This window comes from Rhinatrema bivittatum, chromosome 7 (genome assembly GCF_901001135.1).
Source record: "Rhinatrema bivittatum chromosome 7, aRhiBiv1.1, whole genome shotgun sequence".
NCBI lineage: Eukaryota > Metazoa > Chordata > Amphibia > Gymnophiona > Rhinatrematidae > Rhinatrema > Rhinatrema bivittatum.
In genome coordinates this window covers 185,167,364-185,186,840 of record NC_042621.1, presented here as the reverse complement: position 1 = coordinate 185,186,840, position 19,477 = coordinate 185,167,364, and the positions used below count along the sequence as shown (strand labels likewise).

The following is a 19,477-nucleotide window of genomic DNA, read 5'->3' as shown; positions in this document are numbered from 1 at the left end:
TGCTCCTAGCCTTGTCATCTCAGACACTGTTCAGACCTTCTCTGGTCCTCCAGACCACCAACCCTGATGTCGACCATGCACCCTTGATCCTGGTGGGCACACCATTGAACTTCCTTTCTGGGAGATCCTGCGAGGCCCACCTAAGTCCAAAAGAAAAAAATAAAACCTGAAAGGTACAGCAGCAAAGGTTAAATGTGTTCAAAATGCATGGACATTGTTTAAAAATACAATCCTAGAGGTGCAGTCCATATGTATTCCACACATTAAGAAAGGTGGAAGGAAGGCAAAACGATTACCGTCGTGGTTAAAAGGTGAGGTGAAAGAGGCTATTTTAGCCAAAAAAACATCTTTCAAAAATTGGAAGAAGGATCCATCTGATGAAAATAGGATAAAACATAAGCTTGTCAAGTTAAGTGTAAAACATTGATAAGACAGGCGAAGAGAGAATTTGAAATTAAGTTGGCCATAGAGGCAAAAACTCATAATAAAATTTTTTTTAAATATATCCAAAGCAACAAATCTGTAAGGGAGTGGGTTGGACTATTAGATGACCGAGGGGTGATGGGGGCTCTTAGGGAAGAAAAGGCCATTGCAGAAAGACTAAATGAATTCTTTGCTTTCGTGTTTACTAATGAGGATGTTGGGTAGATACCAGTTCCGGAGATGGTTTTCAGGATGATGAGTCAGACGAACTGAACAAAATCGCTGTGAACCTGTGAACCAAATTGACAAACTAAAGAGTAGCAAATCACCTGGCCAGGATGGTATGAATCCTAGGGTACTGAAGGAACTAAAAAATGAAATTTCTGATCTATTAGTTAAAAATTGTAGCCTATCATTAAAAGCATCCATTGTACCTGAAGACTGGAGGGTGGCCAATGTAACCCCAATATTTAAAAAAAGGCTCCAGGGGCAATCCAGGTTACTATAGACCAGTGAGCCTGACTTCAGTGCCGGGAAAAATAGTGGAAACTATTTTCAAGATCAAAATCATAGAGCATGTGGAAAGACATGGTTTAATGGAACACAGTCAACATCGATTTACCCAAGGGAAGTCTTGCCTAACAAATCTGCTTTATTGTTTTGAAAGGGTTAATAAACATGTGGATAAAGGTGAATTGGTAGATGTAGTGTATTTGGATTTTCAGAAGGGGTTTGGCAAAGTCCCTCATGAGAGGCTTCTAAGAAAACTAAAAAAGTCATGGGATAAGAGGCGATGTCCTTTCGAGGATTACAAACTGGTTAAAAGACAGGAAAGAGAGAGTAGGATTAAATGGTCAATTTTCTCAGTGGAAAAGGGTAAACAGTGGAGTGCCTCAGGGATCTGTACTTGGACCGGTGCTTTTCAATATATATATATAAATGATCTGGAAAGGAATACAACAAGTGAGGTTATCAAATTTGCGGATGATACAAAATTATTCAGAGTAGTTAAATCACAAGCGGATTGTGATACATTACAGGAGGACCTTGCAAGACTGGAAGATTGTGCATCCAAATGTCAGATGAAATTAAATGTGGACAAGTGCAAGGTGTTGCATATAGGGAAAAATAACCCTTGCTGTAGTTACACAATGTTAGATTCCATATTAGGAGCTACCACCCAGGAAAAAGATTTAGGCATCATAGGGGATAATACTTTAAAATCGTCGGCTCAGTGTCCTGCAGCAGTCAAAAAAGCAAACAGAATGTTAGGAATTTTTAGGAAGGGAATGGTTACGGAAAATGTCATAATGCCTCTGTATCGCTCCATGGTGAGACTGCACCTTGAATACTGTGTACAATTCTGGTCGCCGCATCTCAAAAAGGATATAGTTACGATGGAGAAGGTACAGAGAAGGGCAACCAAAATGATAAAGGGGATGGAACAGCTCCCCTATGAGGAAAGGCTGAAGAGGTTAGGGCTGTTCAGCTTGGAGAAGAGACGGCTGAGGGGGGATATGTTAGAGGTCTTTAAGATCATGAGAGGTCTTAAATGAGTAGATGTGAATCAGTTATTTACACTTTCGAATAATAGAAGGACTAGGAAGCATTCCGTGAAGTTAGCAAGTAGCACATTTAAGACTAATCTGAGAAAATTCTTTTTCACTCAACACACAATAAAGCTCTGGAATTTGTTGCCAGAGGATGTGGTTAGTGCAGTTAATGTAGCTGGTTTGGATAAGTTCTTGGAGGAGAAGTCCATTAATGGCTATTAATCAAGTGTATTTAGGGAATAGCCACTGCTATTAATTACATCAGTAGCATGGGATCTTCTTAGTGTTTGGGTAATTGCCAGGATCTTGTGGCCTGGTTTGGCCTCTGTTGGAAACAGGATGCTGGGCTTGATGGACCCTTGGTCTGACCCAGCATGGCAATTTCTTAAATTCTTATGTTCTTAGCCTCTGTCTCCTCCTGTGCTCCGAAATAGGAGCAGCCTCAGAGGGAACTTTCCTTCCACCCCCCCCCCCAACACCTTCCCCTCCCTTCCCCTACCTAACCCACCCCCCCAGCCCTATCTAAACCCCCCCTACCTTTATTGCAAAAGTTGCGCCTGCCCGAGTCAGGCGTAACTCGCGCACGCCGGCCGCACGATTCCCCGGCCCGGGAGAAGTTTCGGAGGCCTTGGCCATGCCCCTGAAATGCCTCGGGCCGGAACCATGCCCGCGGCCCTGCCCCGGATGACACACCGCCGTGACACGCCCACCCGACATGCCCCCGACACGCCCCCCAGGAAAGCCCCAGGACTTACGCACGTCCTGGGGCTTGCGCGCGCAGGGGGAACTTGGGGCAGGTTTTTGGGGGGTACGCGCCCCAATGTGCGCGTTAATTAGGGGATGTGGATATCTGTTGGGTTTGCATGCACCAAGCAGATTTTAAAAGCCACTGAGATGCGCACATAAAAGCCACAGTGCACACACCTCAGAAGTTTTTTAAAAAGGGCAGGGTGTGGGTGTGGTCTAGGCGGGAAATGGGCGTTTCAGAGTGTAAAGCTGAGATGTGCGCATAAATACTTACATGCTCTGGGGTCCCCTGCCACATAACTTTACTGCTGCTCTGGATGCCATATGTTATAAAATAAAGATAAATAGGCAGATCGGCAGGGTTTTAAGGGTTGTGAATAACTGGGGGGAGTGAAGGCTAGTTAAACCAGGAAGATTTGGAAGACCTAACTCTTAACTGGATGAACTAGGGATGAACTGGTAAAACTGGAAATGATGTCAGCACGTGCATCCTTTTAAAATCCCCCAATTTATGCAATAGAAACCACATTTGCGTGCACTTGCACACACCCACTTAAAATTTGGCACACATGAGCGTTCGGCCAGGTTATTTTATAGCATGTGTGCATATGCGCATACAAGTTATAAAATGGCTGTATTCCTGGTAACAAACCGACGAACACCCTCACGGCGATTTGAAAGCTGACTTCATAAAGTGCATTTACATATGTAAAACCCAGGAATAAGCACGTACATCCTTTAAAAAAATACCCCCTAGGCATCTAAATCCCTTTGAAAATCACCCGTTCATGGTGCAGATGTACCTGGTTCTGGGAGAAGTGCTGTGTGTGATATGTAGCCTGTGCCCCCTGGGCCCGGGAACATTGCTGTGATGGCTGGGCTTAGTGAGAGCTGGGGATATTATAAAATGGGGACACTGGTTCCTTTTTCCATATGTTGTGGTTTAATTTACTTATAATTTGCATTTCCTTAAGTCCTTCAATTCACTACTGTTGGTACAAGTTTGTTTTGTTTAATTAGCAGCTCTATAAATAAGACTTTTTTTTAAATGCAGAAGAAACCCCTCTTCCACTCCCCTCCCCCCCTCCCCCTTCCCCAGGAAGTACAAAGGAAGGCTCATAGCACCAAATCCCGGTAGCAGCTGGTTCTGATTGCTGGAAGCCTAAAGAAGCAAAAAGAAACTTCTAGGTCAAAATACAGGCCAGTCAGTGTAGAAATGAAGAAAACAGCAGAAATTATGGTCAATGACTATGTTACCTTCAAGGTCCTGTGAGCTGATCAAATAAAAGACACTCTCTTCCCCCTGGTCCCCTTGGCCCATTACCTTCAGGTCATCTTTGATGGTTCTCTTTCTTTCTCTACACACATACAAAACACTGATAAAGCAGGCCATTTCTTCCTATATAACATCACTAAAATCTTTCCATTTCTTTGTGAGCAATATACCAGAAAACTCATCCTTTCTCTTATCACCTACTGCCTAACTATTGCAACCTGCTCTTCACAGGCCTCCCACTGAATCATCTTTCTCCACAGCAATCTATTCAAAATTCAATTTTACAACTTATCTTCCTTCCAAAATTTAGATGCATGACTTTTCTTTCTTCCAAAGTTCAGTTGCATGATGTATTGTCGCTACATTGTCACTACATTGGCTTCCATCTGCTTCTACATACATTTCCAGCTTCTCCTACTCAGCCACAAATACATTCACTCTGCAGCTCCTCATTACTTATCTTCTCTCTGCCTATAACTTATCTTGTGAACTCTGCTCATCAGCAAGTTACCCTTATCTGTGCCTTCTCCTCTATTGCCAACTCCTGACTCCATGCTTTCCACTTTGCTATGTTGCATGCTTAGAACAGACTTTCTAAGTCAGTGCGTCATGCTTTCTCTCTGGCCATATTCAAATCCAAGCTAAAAACTCACTTTTTTTGAGGCTGCTTTTAAACTTAACCACTTCCTTGTAATAAATACATTCCCCATATACTCTTTTTTTGTCATGTATATTTGACTTAACTAGATTATAAACTCCATGCAGGAGTATCTCTTCTGTGTATCTGTACATTACTGTGTGTACCTCTAGTAGATCTTTAGAAAAATAAGAAGCAGTAATAATTTTATGGTATCTTAATAGTCTATAGAATTAATCAATTTTATTTGAATGTTGTGGTTTGTGAAGTCTTTCTGATGTTTTTACCTAGCTGTAACATCATAATAGCAGCTCCAGCAGGTATTAAAATTAGTGGCATACACTATCAATATCTAGGTCATATTATAATAAAATATACGCCATGTTATGTATCATGTCATATCTTGTATTATATATTTAGCTCTATTTTTGTCTTTGTTGGTCTTTCAGAGAGAATCTTCCGATTTTGTGATTCTGTAAGGTGAATGAACACAGAATATTCAAGAGGAAGACTAAATAGCAACATTTTCAAAGATCTGAAATTAATTAAAGGGCCCATCTGTAGAAGGCAGTACCTTGAAAAATAAATTAACTATTTACATTGAGACAATGCAGAAACATAAGAAACATGCTGATGGGTTGAGTGATTCTTCAAGCATTGGAAGTATTATGGATGATACAGACCAGGAAGTCAGCAGTCTCACAGATCGTGCCTTTAGAAGTTTATGCATTGCAGAGGAGGAAAATATAAATCCTGTAATTTCACAGTCACCTGATATGACTCTACAGTTCTCAAGTAAATCTAACCAGGGATCATTAAGTCATACCTTGCATAATAGTAACATCTTTAACAAGTATTCTTCACAATCCAATGACTATGCAAAGTCTGCCTCAGCATTCAAGCAGTTACCCAGATTTGCTCGCGAAGAAAATGATTCTAAGTACAAATCAGGTATGGTTGTGTTGCCTGTGCCTGATTTGAGGAACAAAAAACAAAGGTCCAAAGTATCCTCATTGATAAAGACATTTGATAATATTGAAAATGAGCATCCTTGGAGTTCACCCTTAGTGACAAGAAAACTGTGTATTCCAAAAAGTTCTCAGAAATTTAAATTATACTCAGAAAAAGAATCTGCTCCCTGGGATAATGCCACAGTAATGATCAATCATAAAGAGCTATCTGAATTTTCACAAGCATGTCAAGTAAACTACTGGCTAAATGACAAATATGATACACAGAGAAGAAGAATTAAAACAGATTTGGAAAACCATGCTCAGGATGGTTTAAGCACTGCATTAATGACAACTTCACATATATCTGCGTCAAACTTCTATAATTCCCCCCAAAGGACCAGAAAACATAGAACAGGAGAAAATAAAGAACTGACAAATACAAGCAATTTTCTTCATAGTGAACACAGTGCTTTCAAATCGTGGAGTGACCATAGGAAAAAACTGACTGGAAAAGAAAAATGCACAGAATTTGTACCAATAAAAGAATTTCTTAACTGGCATGAAGATTCACCATCATTAAATGTCATTCATCTGCCTGTGCACAAAACATTGCGCAGTAAAAATGCTTTGGTTACAACCCAGGAAAAGGAGTATTCTATGAATGTAGATTCATCAAAGTCATCAGCTACTAAATTGTCAATGTTATCACGACAGAAAGAAGAAGCAGTTAAGAATACTGGTCCAACAATCAGTAGAGCAAAACGGATAAAAGAGGTCCTCATGGAGGTTAGTTCTTCACCACCATCACCATCATCATCATCATCATCATTACTGTCTTGCAAAAAAACAACAGTCTCTTGCCAAGAAAAGGAGATCCTTATGGATATAGGTTCCTCATATCCTTCTCCATCTAACAAACCTACAGCCATACCAATGGCAACAAATCAGGAAAATGAGATCCTTATAGATATGGATCCCTTAATATCTTCATCATCATATAGCAATACGACTACAGTCTTAAATCAGGACAATGATATTCTGTTAGAGAAAGGGTCTTCACCATCATCATTATCTACCAGCAAAACTATTGTTCCAAACCATGAAATGAGTGTCCTTAAGGGTTTGAGCTCATCTACATCAGTTTCATATAGCAAAAGGAATATGGTCCCACACCAGGATAAAGACGTTTTTATGGATGTAGGTTCACCAGTATCTTCAGAATTATGGTCTAAAATGACAAGTCAGGAAAAAGATATTTTAATGGATGAAGATTCTTCTTCCTCATCTTCTTTTAATAAGAGAGCCGTAACCACAAACCAACAAAAAGATGTCCATATGACTGAATGTTTTTCATTGTCATCATTACATGGCAAAAAGATTAATGCCAAACACAAAGAAACGAAAGTTCCTGTGAATGCAGATTATTCATTATTGATATCTCCAGTCATCAAAAGGACTGGGGTTACAAACCAGGAAAAGGATGAAAGCATGGATATAAGTTGCTCATCTTTAACAAAAGGCATATCTAATAGGAGCATGACTACAAACCAAGAGAAGGATACAAAAATAACTGGGGAGTCTTCACCATTATCCTTATTTACCAAAAAAATATTGGCAAGAAAAGAGGAAGATATATCTGAAGCTACATCATCATTTGAATCTGGTGAAGTGCAATATAAGGGAAAGTCCTCCAATTCAGAACCAAAAGATGAACTGGGAAATAACTCTGCACCTTGGAGACGATCTAAGGTCAGTAAAAGTCTTGAAATATCACAACAGATTTCAAATGAAAAACAGAAGCCCAAGGAAGAAGATATATCTATGTTTAAAAGGAATATAGCTGCAGGTGCTTTTGCAAATGAAGTAAATATGCAGAGCAACTGGACTGAATCTGATAACTCTACTTTTAATATCTTACAACTTTTAACACCAATTATACAAAGAAAACATACAAGAGACTCATTAGAAGACCAAACAGTTCTGATAACACCACCCTTAACAGAATTTACAGCAATAAAAGAGCAAGAGTATCGAGGTGTTATTGATTACAAATCACATGACAATTATAAGTCCAAGGCTCCAAGTCTATTATTCAATCTCAAGGATGTCCGAAAACGTGTTAAAAGTACCTACAGCACTTCTCCTCTGTTGAAAAATATGGATGACAAAGCTAAACTTAGGGAGAATGTAAAACAAGAGAATGTGAAACCTAATATTACAACACATGATTTGCTTGGAAAAAGTAGCAAACAGAATGTCATAAAGGAAAGTATAGCTTATTTACCTGCTGTGCAGACTTTAAATTCCCAAGAAAATGGTGATAGGAATGGTAAAATTGACTTATGTACACAGCTGACAGATAATTACCTCACCTTAAGTTCACCACGAAACACAGATGACAGCTTGTTCCACCACAACAGTAATAATTTACAACATGAGTATCCAAATACACAAGAAATGTTTGAAGACACAGAACTCAGTAAAAAAGCTATCATGTTTGGTCACCAGATCAATGAGCAAAATTTAAGAAAAAATCTAGAGTATCCATCATTGAACCTTTACAAGAAAGACAATAGAGAATTAAATGCAGAACAACAAATGGAAAGAAATCAAGAGCATAATCAATTACAAACTTCAGTTGTACGGGATTATGCAATAAAGGAAAGTTCTGAGAAACCAAATCTACATCACAATCGAAATGTCATACCTTTAAGTCATGTTTCACAAACAGAAGAGATTCTTTTCAATGAAAGACAAATTGTATTCGAATCAAACAATGAAAATATTGATAAGAGAAGTGCAGGTTCTTCAAAACAACCTTATTTAAGCTTAGATGATGATCTAAACTTGGAGCAGCAAGAAAAGAAATCATATTATATAAAGAAACAGATGAGCGGTGAAAAAAGTGGAAAGAATGTAGCTGGTGGTCAAGAAAGCAAGGAGAAATGTAAGGATGAAGGTAAAGATGAGCTGCAGTACTATGCTCTAAGTAACTATAGTACCAAACTAGAGGACAGTGAGATTAAGATGTTACAGTATGAATGCCAGCAAAGTTCAAAAGATAACCTAATGGGAGAACTATCTGACAAACAAGAGGACAACTGTCCTAATTCTGTAACAGAAAAAGTCATTAGCAAAGGTTCCAGTTCAGAAGTGCCTCAAAGGGCTTCTTCAGCTTCTTTAAAACTAAATATGTTTACTGTTAAAGATAACACATTTAAGTCATCTCCTATAATAAAAGCAGTGAAGTTGCCTTTGCTTAGAAGCATGTCAGAAGATTTATTAATATGTGGTAGGAAGAAAACAGAAAGTCAATTAGAAAGTACTATGCAGAAAGAAAAGTCTATTTTCAAGGAGCTTCAGGACATTACTAATGATCATGAAACAGAGCAGTCTCTAGAACTAAATGTAAAATCCCGCATTGCAAAGCAGACAGAGGTTCATAAAAATACTCAAGGATTGAGATCTAATCCAGTAGTCAGAATTCCCATATTGGAGGAAACTGTGAATTTTTCATTACAAAAGTTGAAGGAAGATGTTGATAATTCAATGGAAATGAACAGATTATTGGAAGTAGCTGAAAAAAGCAATGAAAAAAGAAGGAGCAGAGATGGAGATGAAGATAAGCCTAAATTCATAAAGGCAAAATTCAATTCTGTTCAAGTAACTTCAAATTTAGATGACAACATGGTTTGTAGTGTTTTAAATTCTGATGCTGACAATAAAATACTGAATGGTACAGATCAAACAGTGTTGAATCAAAGTTCTCTTCTTAAAAACAAAATTAATGAAGAGATTATAAATTCTCCTACAAGTTCAGCTTTGGAAGGCAGAATATATTCTCCTATCACAAGCAGAGCATCAGATAGTGTCATCCATTTTGATGATACAAATTCATTCTTAGAAGATGTTGCACGCTCTTCAATAACCAGTCCAATGTCAGAAAGTATCTCATACTCAATTGTAACCAATCCAGTGATAGAAAAAATCCTATGTTCTACTGTAATTAGTCCAATGTCAGAAAACAACATATCATGCTCTATGATAGCTAGTCCAATATCTGAGATCATCCCAAACTCTACTGTAACTGATGAAACATTGGAGACCATTTCACATTGTCTCGCAATTAGGTCATCATCAGAGAACGTTATAAGCCAAGGTGAAACAACAGCATCAGAAATAGCTGAGGACAATGAGAAACTTACCATGAAAAATATAGCATCAAAAACTAAAGGACAATCAACTTCAGTCAAGGAGATATCAGATAATATACTTAACTTTGCAACACATAGTTCAGTGCCAAAGAATACAGAAGGTAACAAAAGTGAACATGAGCGATCACAAAGTGAACATGAGCGATCACATCTTATTGACAATGCAGGAAAAATGTCAGGGAAACCCCCAACTGTTCCACCTAAGACAGAAAAAGCATTGCGACGGGCAAAGCGACTAAACAACAAAAGAAGAAAGACAGAGGCACAGAAAAAACATCACATAGAAAACATAGATACAAATTCAGTTCTGAGTATGCCATCTCCTAAGGCTCTCTCACCTCCACCCTTACGTTCAGTGAGCTCTCCACCATCTCTAGCACATCTTCATTCATCTTATACTCCTACAGACCCAAATGTTTTTAGATATGCAAACACCCAGGCATTAACTCCTACACCTTCTTTCCCTATGACACAACGGAAACTTCTTCAAGATCCTGACTCTGGACAGTACTTTATGGTAGACATACCAGTTCAAATTCGTCTTAAGACCTTTTATGACCCAGAGACTGGCAAATACATCCAAATGTCAGTACCTTCATCAGACAGTAATTTATCTCATGCATCCTCTTTAGAGGTCTTAAACACACCATATATAGTATGCCCGAGTTTTCTTCCTTTACCTGTGACCTCTTTAACACCTATGAGATCATCATCACAGCTTTCAGCACCTGCTACATTAATGTTAGAACAACACAAAGAAGAACAAAGTGCAAGCTGGAACCGTGACCATACTTACAGTGAATACATAGAAAACCAACCCTATATTGAGCCTGTGTGTGATTCTCACAGTCAAAGTATAACTGGAACTCCATATAGTCCTGAAAAAGACTTCACTGATTCTAGAGGATTAGACATCATTTCTATAAGTGATTTGGATGACTTTGCAATAGAAGGGTTATCTTGAAAGGAAAAAGGCAATCAAAAGTAACTATTTTTAATTAAACTAATACTAGTATAATACCCATTCATGCAGAGGTTGGAATAGCTGTAACGACAATGAATTACTACTGTCTGCTACTGAAATTAAAACCCACAAAAGGTAAATCTAGGACCATATTTTGGACTTTTGACTTGTGTAGTAACATTTGTGGGTTCTGAGCTTGTGTTTGGCACTTCATTTGTAAAATTCCATTTATCTGTACTGAAACTAAAACCCACAAAATGCACAACCAGGACCATTTTTTAAGCCTTTGACCCATTTATTAACATTTAAAGTTTTCATTTGACATCTGATACTCTACAGAATAGATAAGCAGACAGGAACTGCTCTTATTATGAAGGATTGTGTAGGCATATTCCTATTGTCATGGAAAGGAAAGGTTTTACTTGAGAAGAGACAAATGAAATTGTACCAACAAAATTAGTAAATTCAACAAGTTTTAGTTCTTTCTGCAATGCTCAGTGTGCAGTTTTAGTCTTTCAACCAAATATTTTGAGCAACAATTTCCATTTCCTTTTCATTCATTTAGACAGAATGTGTTGTCGCTTGGGGAATGAGGTTCTTCAGAAAACTGCAGGGCATAGTAAAGCTCCACAAAGAACAATGGGCATTTTCCACAATAGCATTTTTACATATTTCTAGTATTCCAGTAAATGTCAAATGAAAAGTCTAAATCACACTGTGGTCTTCCAACTTAACTTCGAAGAAAATAGTTTAAGGTGGATAGTGCCTTTTATCTATAGATAGTCAAAATACAAGTGGGAATTCATATATGCCTTTCTGGATAAATCTATAGGCATCATTTCTGCAAAGCTCCTGAGCATCACAATTATAGCTGAATACCTTTGGTTATTGTCATTTGTAATCATGCTTTTAAAAATATACTTAGCCCATCTCAGAAGAAGTTTGGTTTTATCCCAGAGAGATTTACCCCTGTGCAGAATGTTTTTTTTGCCCACATCTGTCTTGCAGAGAGTAGAGGCCATAGTTAGAGTGAAGCAAAACTCATGATTCTGGAAAAGAGAGGGACGGGGGGGGGGGGGTTTAACCAGCAGAATATGATGATAGGCAACTGCCATCCTTTCTCCTACTGCTGGGAAAGAATCATAATCAAGACATGTATTGCCCTGTAAATAACACCAGATAGACAAAGGAATGTGAATTATTCTGTACCCTATCTCCCCATCTCTTCCAAAGAAAGCAAGTAGTTTGTTTAGTAAGGCAAAGTTTTCTGACTTGATTTGTTAGTATAATGTAACAGTTCATGTATAAGTTGTTTAGATATCCTTGAGTGATCATTCAGCTTCTCATATATAAAAAAAAACAATAAGACTCCTGTTTAGAATCTGAAAAAAATAAAATATTTGCAGTATATTATCACTGAAATTAAATCAGTGGTCAAAGTGAATTAACCAAGTAACAGTATTGTGCACTAATGTGGGAGTGTATGCTATAATCAGAGTAATCATGTTATATATTAACATGGTTATTGTTGCAATAAAGAGGTTGATATATTAAGTTGTAAAGGTTTGCACAGATGGGGGATTAAGAATGTAAATATGTGCAAAATTCCCAAAATTGTGCCAAAATGCTGTAATTTCTCACTTTTCCATATTTAAACAGATTGGGTCTGTTTGCGAAAACATTGAAAAAATGTCCCCTTTGCACATAGTAAACTTAATAGCATAGTCTGCAAAGCAACTCATTTTCTCAGAATTCTGAAAAAACCAACACACAAAGGGGGTCATTTATCAAAATGTGATAAGGCGTTTTCGCGTGCGATCGCACCATATCGTATGGTGTGATGCAAATTCTGAAAATAGGAGGATTGTGGGCTGGGTTAGCCTGTCTGTGAAGAGCTATCATGCCAATTTTAACTACACCTCTTTGGATTGCATTAGGCTGTGTGATAAGGTTTCATTGCCCTTTGTGATGTCTCCTGTAAGGCCTATTTCAGGTGAATTGAAGGGTCCAGAGCCCTGGGGATGGGGGGAGAGGGAGAGAGAGAGAGACCATAATGTCATGGCCCATAGGTAGGTATTTGTATCCCTATGGTAGGCCCACCTAGTAACTTGAGGTGGGGATTAGGTAAGAGTGTAGGGGGTTAGGGGCCACTTTGACATTGTACATGACACCTACGAACAGAACAGTGGTCTCATGAAGATTTGATGACTTTTGGAGTGAGGAAACTCACTCCAAGATGAGATTTGGGCAAGGTTCTCTCAACCTAGCTTGATGGACTCTCTCACTCCAAGATGAGATTTGGGCAAGGTTCTCTCAACCTAGCTTGATGGACTCTCTACCTGGGTAACATCAAGCTAGGTTGAGAGAAAATTGCCCAAATCTCATCTTGGAGTGAGTTTCCTCACTCCAAAGGCCATCAAATCTTCACAAGAGACCACTGTTCTGTTCGTAGGTGTCACATAGAATGTCAAAGTGGCCCCTAACCCCCTACACTCTTACCTAATCCCCACCTCGAGTTACTAGGTGGGCCTACCATAGGGATACAAATACCTACCTATGGGCCATGACATGACATTATAGCCAGTCTCTCTCTCTCTCTCTCTCTCTCTCTCTCTCTCTCTCTCTCATTAACAATGGTCCCCCAGTGGTTGAATGCAGGAAATACAACAGGTCGGCACTTATCGCAGAATCTGAAAAGGGTATCACAATTTGCACAGGTAATTAGTGCAAATTGCAATAAATGCTATATTAGCATAAAACACACCCCTTTTGCTATCGCATGCGGTACTTACCGCATTTTGATAAATCCAGGCCAAAGATGTCTTTTCATACTGGTTTTCGCTAAAATGATAACTACACATCATCTCTTTTGCAAAGTCGCTGTAGGAAAATTGTATGCCCAACTTTTCTATTAGGTTCATTTGCATATGAGTCCTGGTAGAAAATTTATGCACATAAAATCTCAACTTTTCAGTAAATTGCAGCAGAACATTGGCCTCCAGATTTGAAATGAAAAAAAGTAGCTTTTCTATTTACCACATAGCATCTTTATTCTTCAACTACTGTATTAATGATATTGAGATATACAGCATGGGGCTAAATCACAGAGATTTGCAGATTCTAATCCTAACTTAATCATTATTTCTAACACTGGGTATCCATCACTTTACCTCATTGCTTCTATAAGAGTCCTAATTTTAAGATGTTAAAATAATTTTGCTACATATGCAGAATGGTAGAACTCTTTTTGAAATATGGCCCTAAATTTCACAAGAAAACATTGGCAAAGAGTCATTTGTAATTAAAATTTCCAGAATTAGATAATAGGATGAGAATTTTCATTGACTCTTCACCACCTATATTGATAAATGATTTTAAAAGTAGCTGTAATGGACATTCTAAAGAGAAAGCAAAAACATTCTTTGTTTAAATATTTCATGCTGTGATTTGACAAAGGAATGTTTGTGAATTATACCAAAACTACTTTGTTTTACATGCTGTATTATTCACTTTGACTGAATATGTTCTATTAAAATATATAGTGTAGGTATTCAATTGTATCAAAAAATAATGATTATTTCATTATCCAAACTGTTGCATTACTTGCATCTGCAGAAATTTTTTCATTCATTTGCAGTATAATGTGATGCCACATACGTGATGCCACATACGTGTGATGCCACATATGTGAAATTAGAATATGTGAAGTTCTAATTTAGTCATGCATTGATCATTGGAAACCCATTCTAAATTCTGAAAGAGAGCATCCAATTCAGATTGCTGGTGTTAATTTGACAATTGTTTTGATAATATTAAAGATGCTTTGCAAACATAAATACTCCACTATATTTGCATATTTTTCATGTAAGTAGCAAAAGTACATGGGCGATTTTATTGTTTTCATACGTCTCCAGCCAATAAAGATACTGAAAAAGACATTCTCTGGCATCTACTTTCCTACGTTTGCTCAAAAGTACATAGAGAACAGAATGCTAAAATACTCTTTTTCAATGATTTCCTTTTAATTTTAGTGAATAGGGTACAAAGTGAGAAACATAAATTTATACTAAGGATGAGTGGCCTTTTTTGCATTAGATTTAAACTGTCTCTGAACTGAAGGATGAAAAAATCCACACATAGGCCTGGATTCATCATTCATTGCAGAATGATGAATCCAGCGAAAACAGGGGGGGCGGGCCTGCGAAAGCCCGCAGCCTTCGCACCACCGCGGTGTCTTCGCTGCCAGCTTTCGCACCAAATAGCGCCACCGTGAAAGGTGGTGCTATTCGGCGCGCTACTGCCGACGATAACGTTGGTAACGTTATCGCCGGTAGCGAAGACACCGTCGACTCCTCCCTCCCCCCCACCCCGACTCCGCCCCGACTCAAATTTGTATGCTATCGCACGTGAGAAGGGCCTTTTCGCATGCGATAGGGGCTTATCGCACGCGATATGGCCGTATTGCATGCGATAAGCCTTTAGAAAATAACCCCTATAGGGAGGGTAATTTTCAGAAGCCAGAATTTTCAAAGCAGACTTACGTGCATAAGCCCCATTTGAAATCTCATAGGTGCTATCAGTAGTTTTGGGGAGGATATGCACGGAAAAAAAACCTGCTCTTGAGTGGGTACAACTTATTGCATATGTATTTGCTAGCAAAAATCACAAATATGCACGTACAAAGCTTCCCATCCCAGCCACCAGATTCCACTCCCTGAACACCTTCTGCTATTCCAGAGAAAAGCATGTGTGAAATTGTGTTCTGCGTGCACTTTTCCACGGACTACTCCAGGATAATTTTCTAAGACTGATTTACGCACATAAACCTTTTGGAAATTACCCCCATATGAACCAGACTCAATCAAACATGGCCTGCACAGAATCAAACTCACTCAGAATTCAAGCAGAACATGAGTTGGCTAATTACACACATGAGCAGGTTTGCCACACTTTAATGTGGACAATCACTTTGAGCTCGCATGTGAAAACCTCTTGTACTATATAGCAAATGTGGCAATATTCAGCCTGTGGCTTTTTGACTTTTGTTGCATAAAAGATATTTGGAATAGATTTGCACACCCTGTTTATTTATGAGAATGAAAGCCGAAATATCTGATTGCTTTAAGATTTCTGTTAAAAGTTTGGTTATGTAGAAAATTATTTTTGATCATGAGACATTCTAGGCCAACCCCACTTAGAAAACAGAAAATCTGAGCTAGCTTCCAAATAAATTCAAATTAACTCATAACAAAATCTAAACCGAACCACTGAAAAATGGACAGACAAAAATGGAAGATAGGAAAATTATAATTTTAATTTGAACAGTTGGTTTAGCAATTGACAGAAAAGTTTGAAGCAAAACAGGTCTGAAATTCAAACAGAGCATAACCAGATCACTCATCTTTAACTTATACTAGAGTTAGGCAAGAGAACAATGAGTCATCTTGGATTCTCTCTCGAACCCTTCACACTCCCCAGTCACAGCAGAGCAATCTGTGTTACCCTTCTTTTACTAGATTTGCTTATGCTTACACATATTTATTATGTTTCAAAAATGAAAGTTTGCATTTTGGTCTTCTTTACAGATGTTTTCAGACTTCTCAAAACCTCAAATTACTGATGATGTTTCCAATCCAAAGGTTCAGAATTTGGCCATTAATCTCAAAATATCACCAAAGTTTCCACATCCTTAGCATAAGAATGAAATAAGTTGAAGTAGTATGAAATAGATTAGTAAAAGGCAGCAGAAGGTAGTAATGAATGGTCATCACACCAAGGAAAGAAGGGTTAACAGTAGAATGCCTCAGGAATCAATCATGAGTGCATTTCTTTTCAATATTTTCATACGTGATATTTCAGAAGAAATAGTAGAAAAGACTGGCTTTTTTTGCATATGATACTGGATGAGACTACATGCACAATCGAATCCTTATGGGTAGAAATCCCTTCTGTGCTGGGGAAGAGTATAGTGATAGGAGTATACCAAGTATACCAAGATGAGACAGATAGTGAAATGCTAAGAGAAATTAGGGAAGCTAGCCAACTTGGTAATGTAGTAATAATGGGAGATTTCAATTACCAATAAGTCCAGCGTGCAAGAAGCAATAACAAAGTCCATCAATAACTTTATAGCAGATTTTTATTAGAACCAAGATATCAACTGTTATTTATGGCAACTCCATATACCTTCAAAGATGCAAGTGCAAGAGTCCCCCGACACGGTCCGTGTTTCGCGGTCGCTGCATCGGGAGGGACCCACAGAAATAATTTCATCTACAACATATAAAGAGTAATAAACGATGAACCGAAGAAATGTGGCCATTGAAAGTTAATACAGGGTATAAAAAAGCATACCTTATGTGTTCATCCTGGAGCGCATCGGCTCATACAATAGGTAACTCATTTAAAGAAGCAATTTGGCGCCAAAGACAGGAGATATCGCGATAGTATCAGGAACAATCGCGATAGAATCAGAAATCAACATGAAAACCACGCCCCCACTGTGAACAATTCAGCTAAATAAAACCACTCAATATCTTTATTGAGACCTGTTGGGTGGACAGAAGACAGTTTGAAAATCCATTTTTGTTCCCGTCTTCCTAGGATTTCAGAATAGTCCCCTCCCCGGAACGGGGGTGTCACAACCTCCAGAACTGAAAATCTTAAATCAGCAATACAGTGATGATGCTGAGTCCAGTGCGTGACAAGGGGTTCGTCCATCCTAAGAAGACGAATATTCGAACAATGTTCTATTATACGGGTTTTGACCATCCTCGAGGTCTTACCCACATATAATAAAGGGCAGGGGCACTGTATAGCATATACCACACCCCGAGTGGTACAATTCGAACTATTCCGTAGCTTAACCGAATCCCCGTGTTAGGATGGATAAAAGAGTCTGACAAGGCAGTGTGGCTGCACATAGTGCAGTGGCCACACGGGCCGTGTTGGCCCTCCCTACTCTCCATTGTGGGTCTGTTGAAGCTGGCATGTACTAAGTGGTCCCGGAGATTAGTCCCTCGCCGAAAGTAAACCGCAGCGATCCATGAAAAAGAGAGGATAGGGACAGATTATTCCAATGTCTACGAATCATTGCTGCAATATCTTTGCTAGCAGTAGAAAAAGGTAAAATACAATTGAAGCATTGATTCTCATCAGCCGCAGAGGGAAGGAACAACCAGTCACGATTGGTGTATAAGGCTCTTTTAAAAGCCTTCTTCACCACGCGGAGAGGATATCCTCTATCCACAAACCGCTGAGACATCAGCTTCAATTGTGCCAAAAAATCAGTACGGGATGAGCACAAACGCTTTAATCTTAAAAATTGTCCCGTAGGGATGTTATCCTTCAGCGGTTTAGGGTGACAGCTAGAATATGCCAGTAACGTGGTCCTATCAGTTTCCTTTCTAAATAGGGTGGTCATATATTGATCCTCTTCTACAGAAATGACAATGTCAAGAAATGCAATTTTATCGGGGTGAATACAGAAGTTAAATTGAATGTGTGGGTTAAGGGAATTTAACCAATCATAAAACATCAAAAATTGAATATCTGTCCCTTTCCAAATGATCAAGATATCGTCAATGTACCGTAACCATAAATCAATAAAGGAGAACCATTCAGAGGGATACACCAATGAAGACTCGTACTGATCCATATATAGACAGGCAAGCGAGGGGGCCATAGTGGCCCCCATTGCCGTCCCTTTAATCTGTTGATAATATTGCTGATCAAACATAAAAAAATTTTTGGTAAGAGCAAGAGTGGCTAGTTGTACCAGAAAACACGTGGTTAGACGGTGAGGGGCCGGACGTTGGTCCAAGATGGTTTCGATGAGCTGAAGTGCTTCCAACTGGGGAATATTGGAATATAATGAGATGACATCCAAGGTAACAAAGAAAAAGCCAGCCGGGGGGACAGTAGAATTAGATAGTCTTGTAATGAGGTGTGCAGTATCTCTCACGTAGGATCTAATATTGGCAACAAATGGTTTCAAAAAAATGTCGACAAACTGTGAAAGTGGCTCTAACAGAGAATTAATTCCTGAAACTATGGGTCGACCTGGAGGGGAAATCAATGTTTTATGAATTTTGGGCAAAAGGTAAAACAGGGGCATAATCGGGGCACAGTTAACCAGGAATTTGGCTTCTCTACTGGTAAGCATTTTACAATCAGAGGCTTCTTGGACAAGCTCTTTAATGGTTTTTAATAAACCTGGTGTCGGGTCATCGTCAAGTAGTTTATAAAAGGAGGTGTCGCTAAGTTGACGCAACACCTCCGCTTCATAATCTGCCTTGCCCCACACGACGATCCCTCCACCCTTGTCAGCTGGTTTGATGACAACAGAGGGATCTTTAGATAAACCCCTAATTGCTGCAGCCTCTTGTTGGGAAAAGTTGTATTGTATAAATGATTTCTTAACAGCTAACAGTTGAGCATCTGTACTTACTAGACGTTCAAAAGCCCCCAATAAAGGGTTGATAGGGCCAGGAGGGGTCCATCTAGATTTGTTAGTGATAACTGAATTGTCCACAGTGGGTGGGGAGTCAGCAAAAAACAGTTTTAATTTCAGAATACGAAAGAAACGATAAAGGTGCACCTGTAAGTCGAACTGATCACACCGGGTAGTTGGTACAAATGACAAACCTTTCTGTAAGGAGCTCATTTCAACATCAGACAAAGCACGAGTGGAAAGGTTAAACACTGTCTC

At 38.8% G+C, this 19,477-nt stretch overlaps 1 protein-coding gene across 2 annotated transcripts in view; it reads left to right on the top strand.

Moving 5' to 3' along the window:
• Positions 1 to 12,651, top strand: part of C7H10orf71 (chromosome 7 C10orf71 homolog) — a 44,799-nt gene extending 32,148 nt beyond the window's left edge. For both annotated transcript variants that reach the window (XM_029609620.1, XM_029609621.1), the window contains exon 3: positions 5,086 to 12,651. In XM_029609620.1, the coding sequence (XP_029465480.1) occupies positions 5,245 to 10,767 (5,523 nt within the window). In that variant the 5' untranslated portion in view covers positions 5,086 to 5,244 and the 3' untranslated portion in view covers positions 10,768 to 12,651. The remainder of the gene's footprint in view (positions 1 to 5,085) is intronic.
• The last annotated feature ends 6,826 nt before the right edge of the window (positions 12,652 to 19,477 follow it).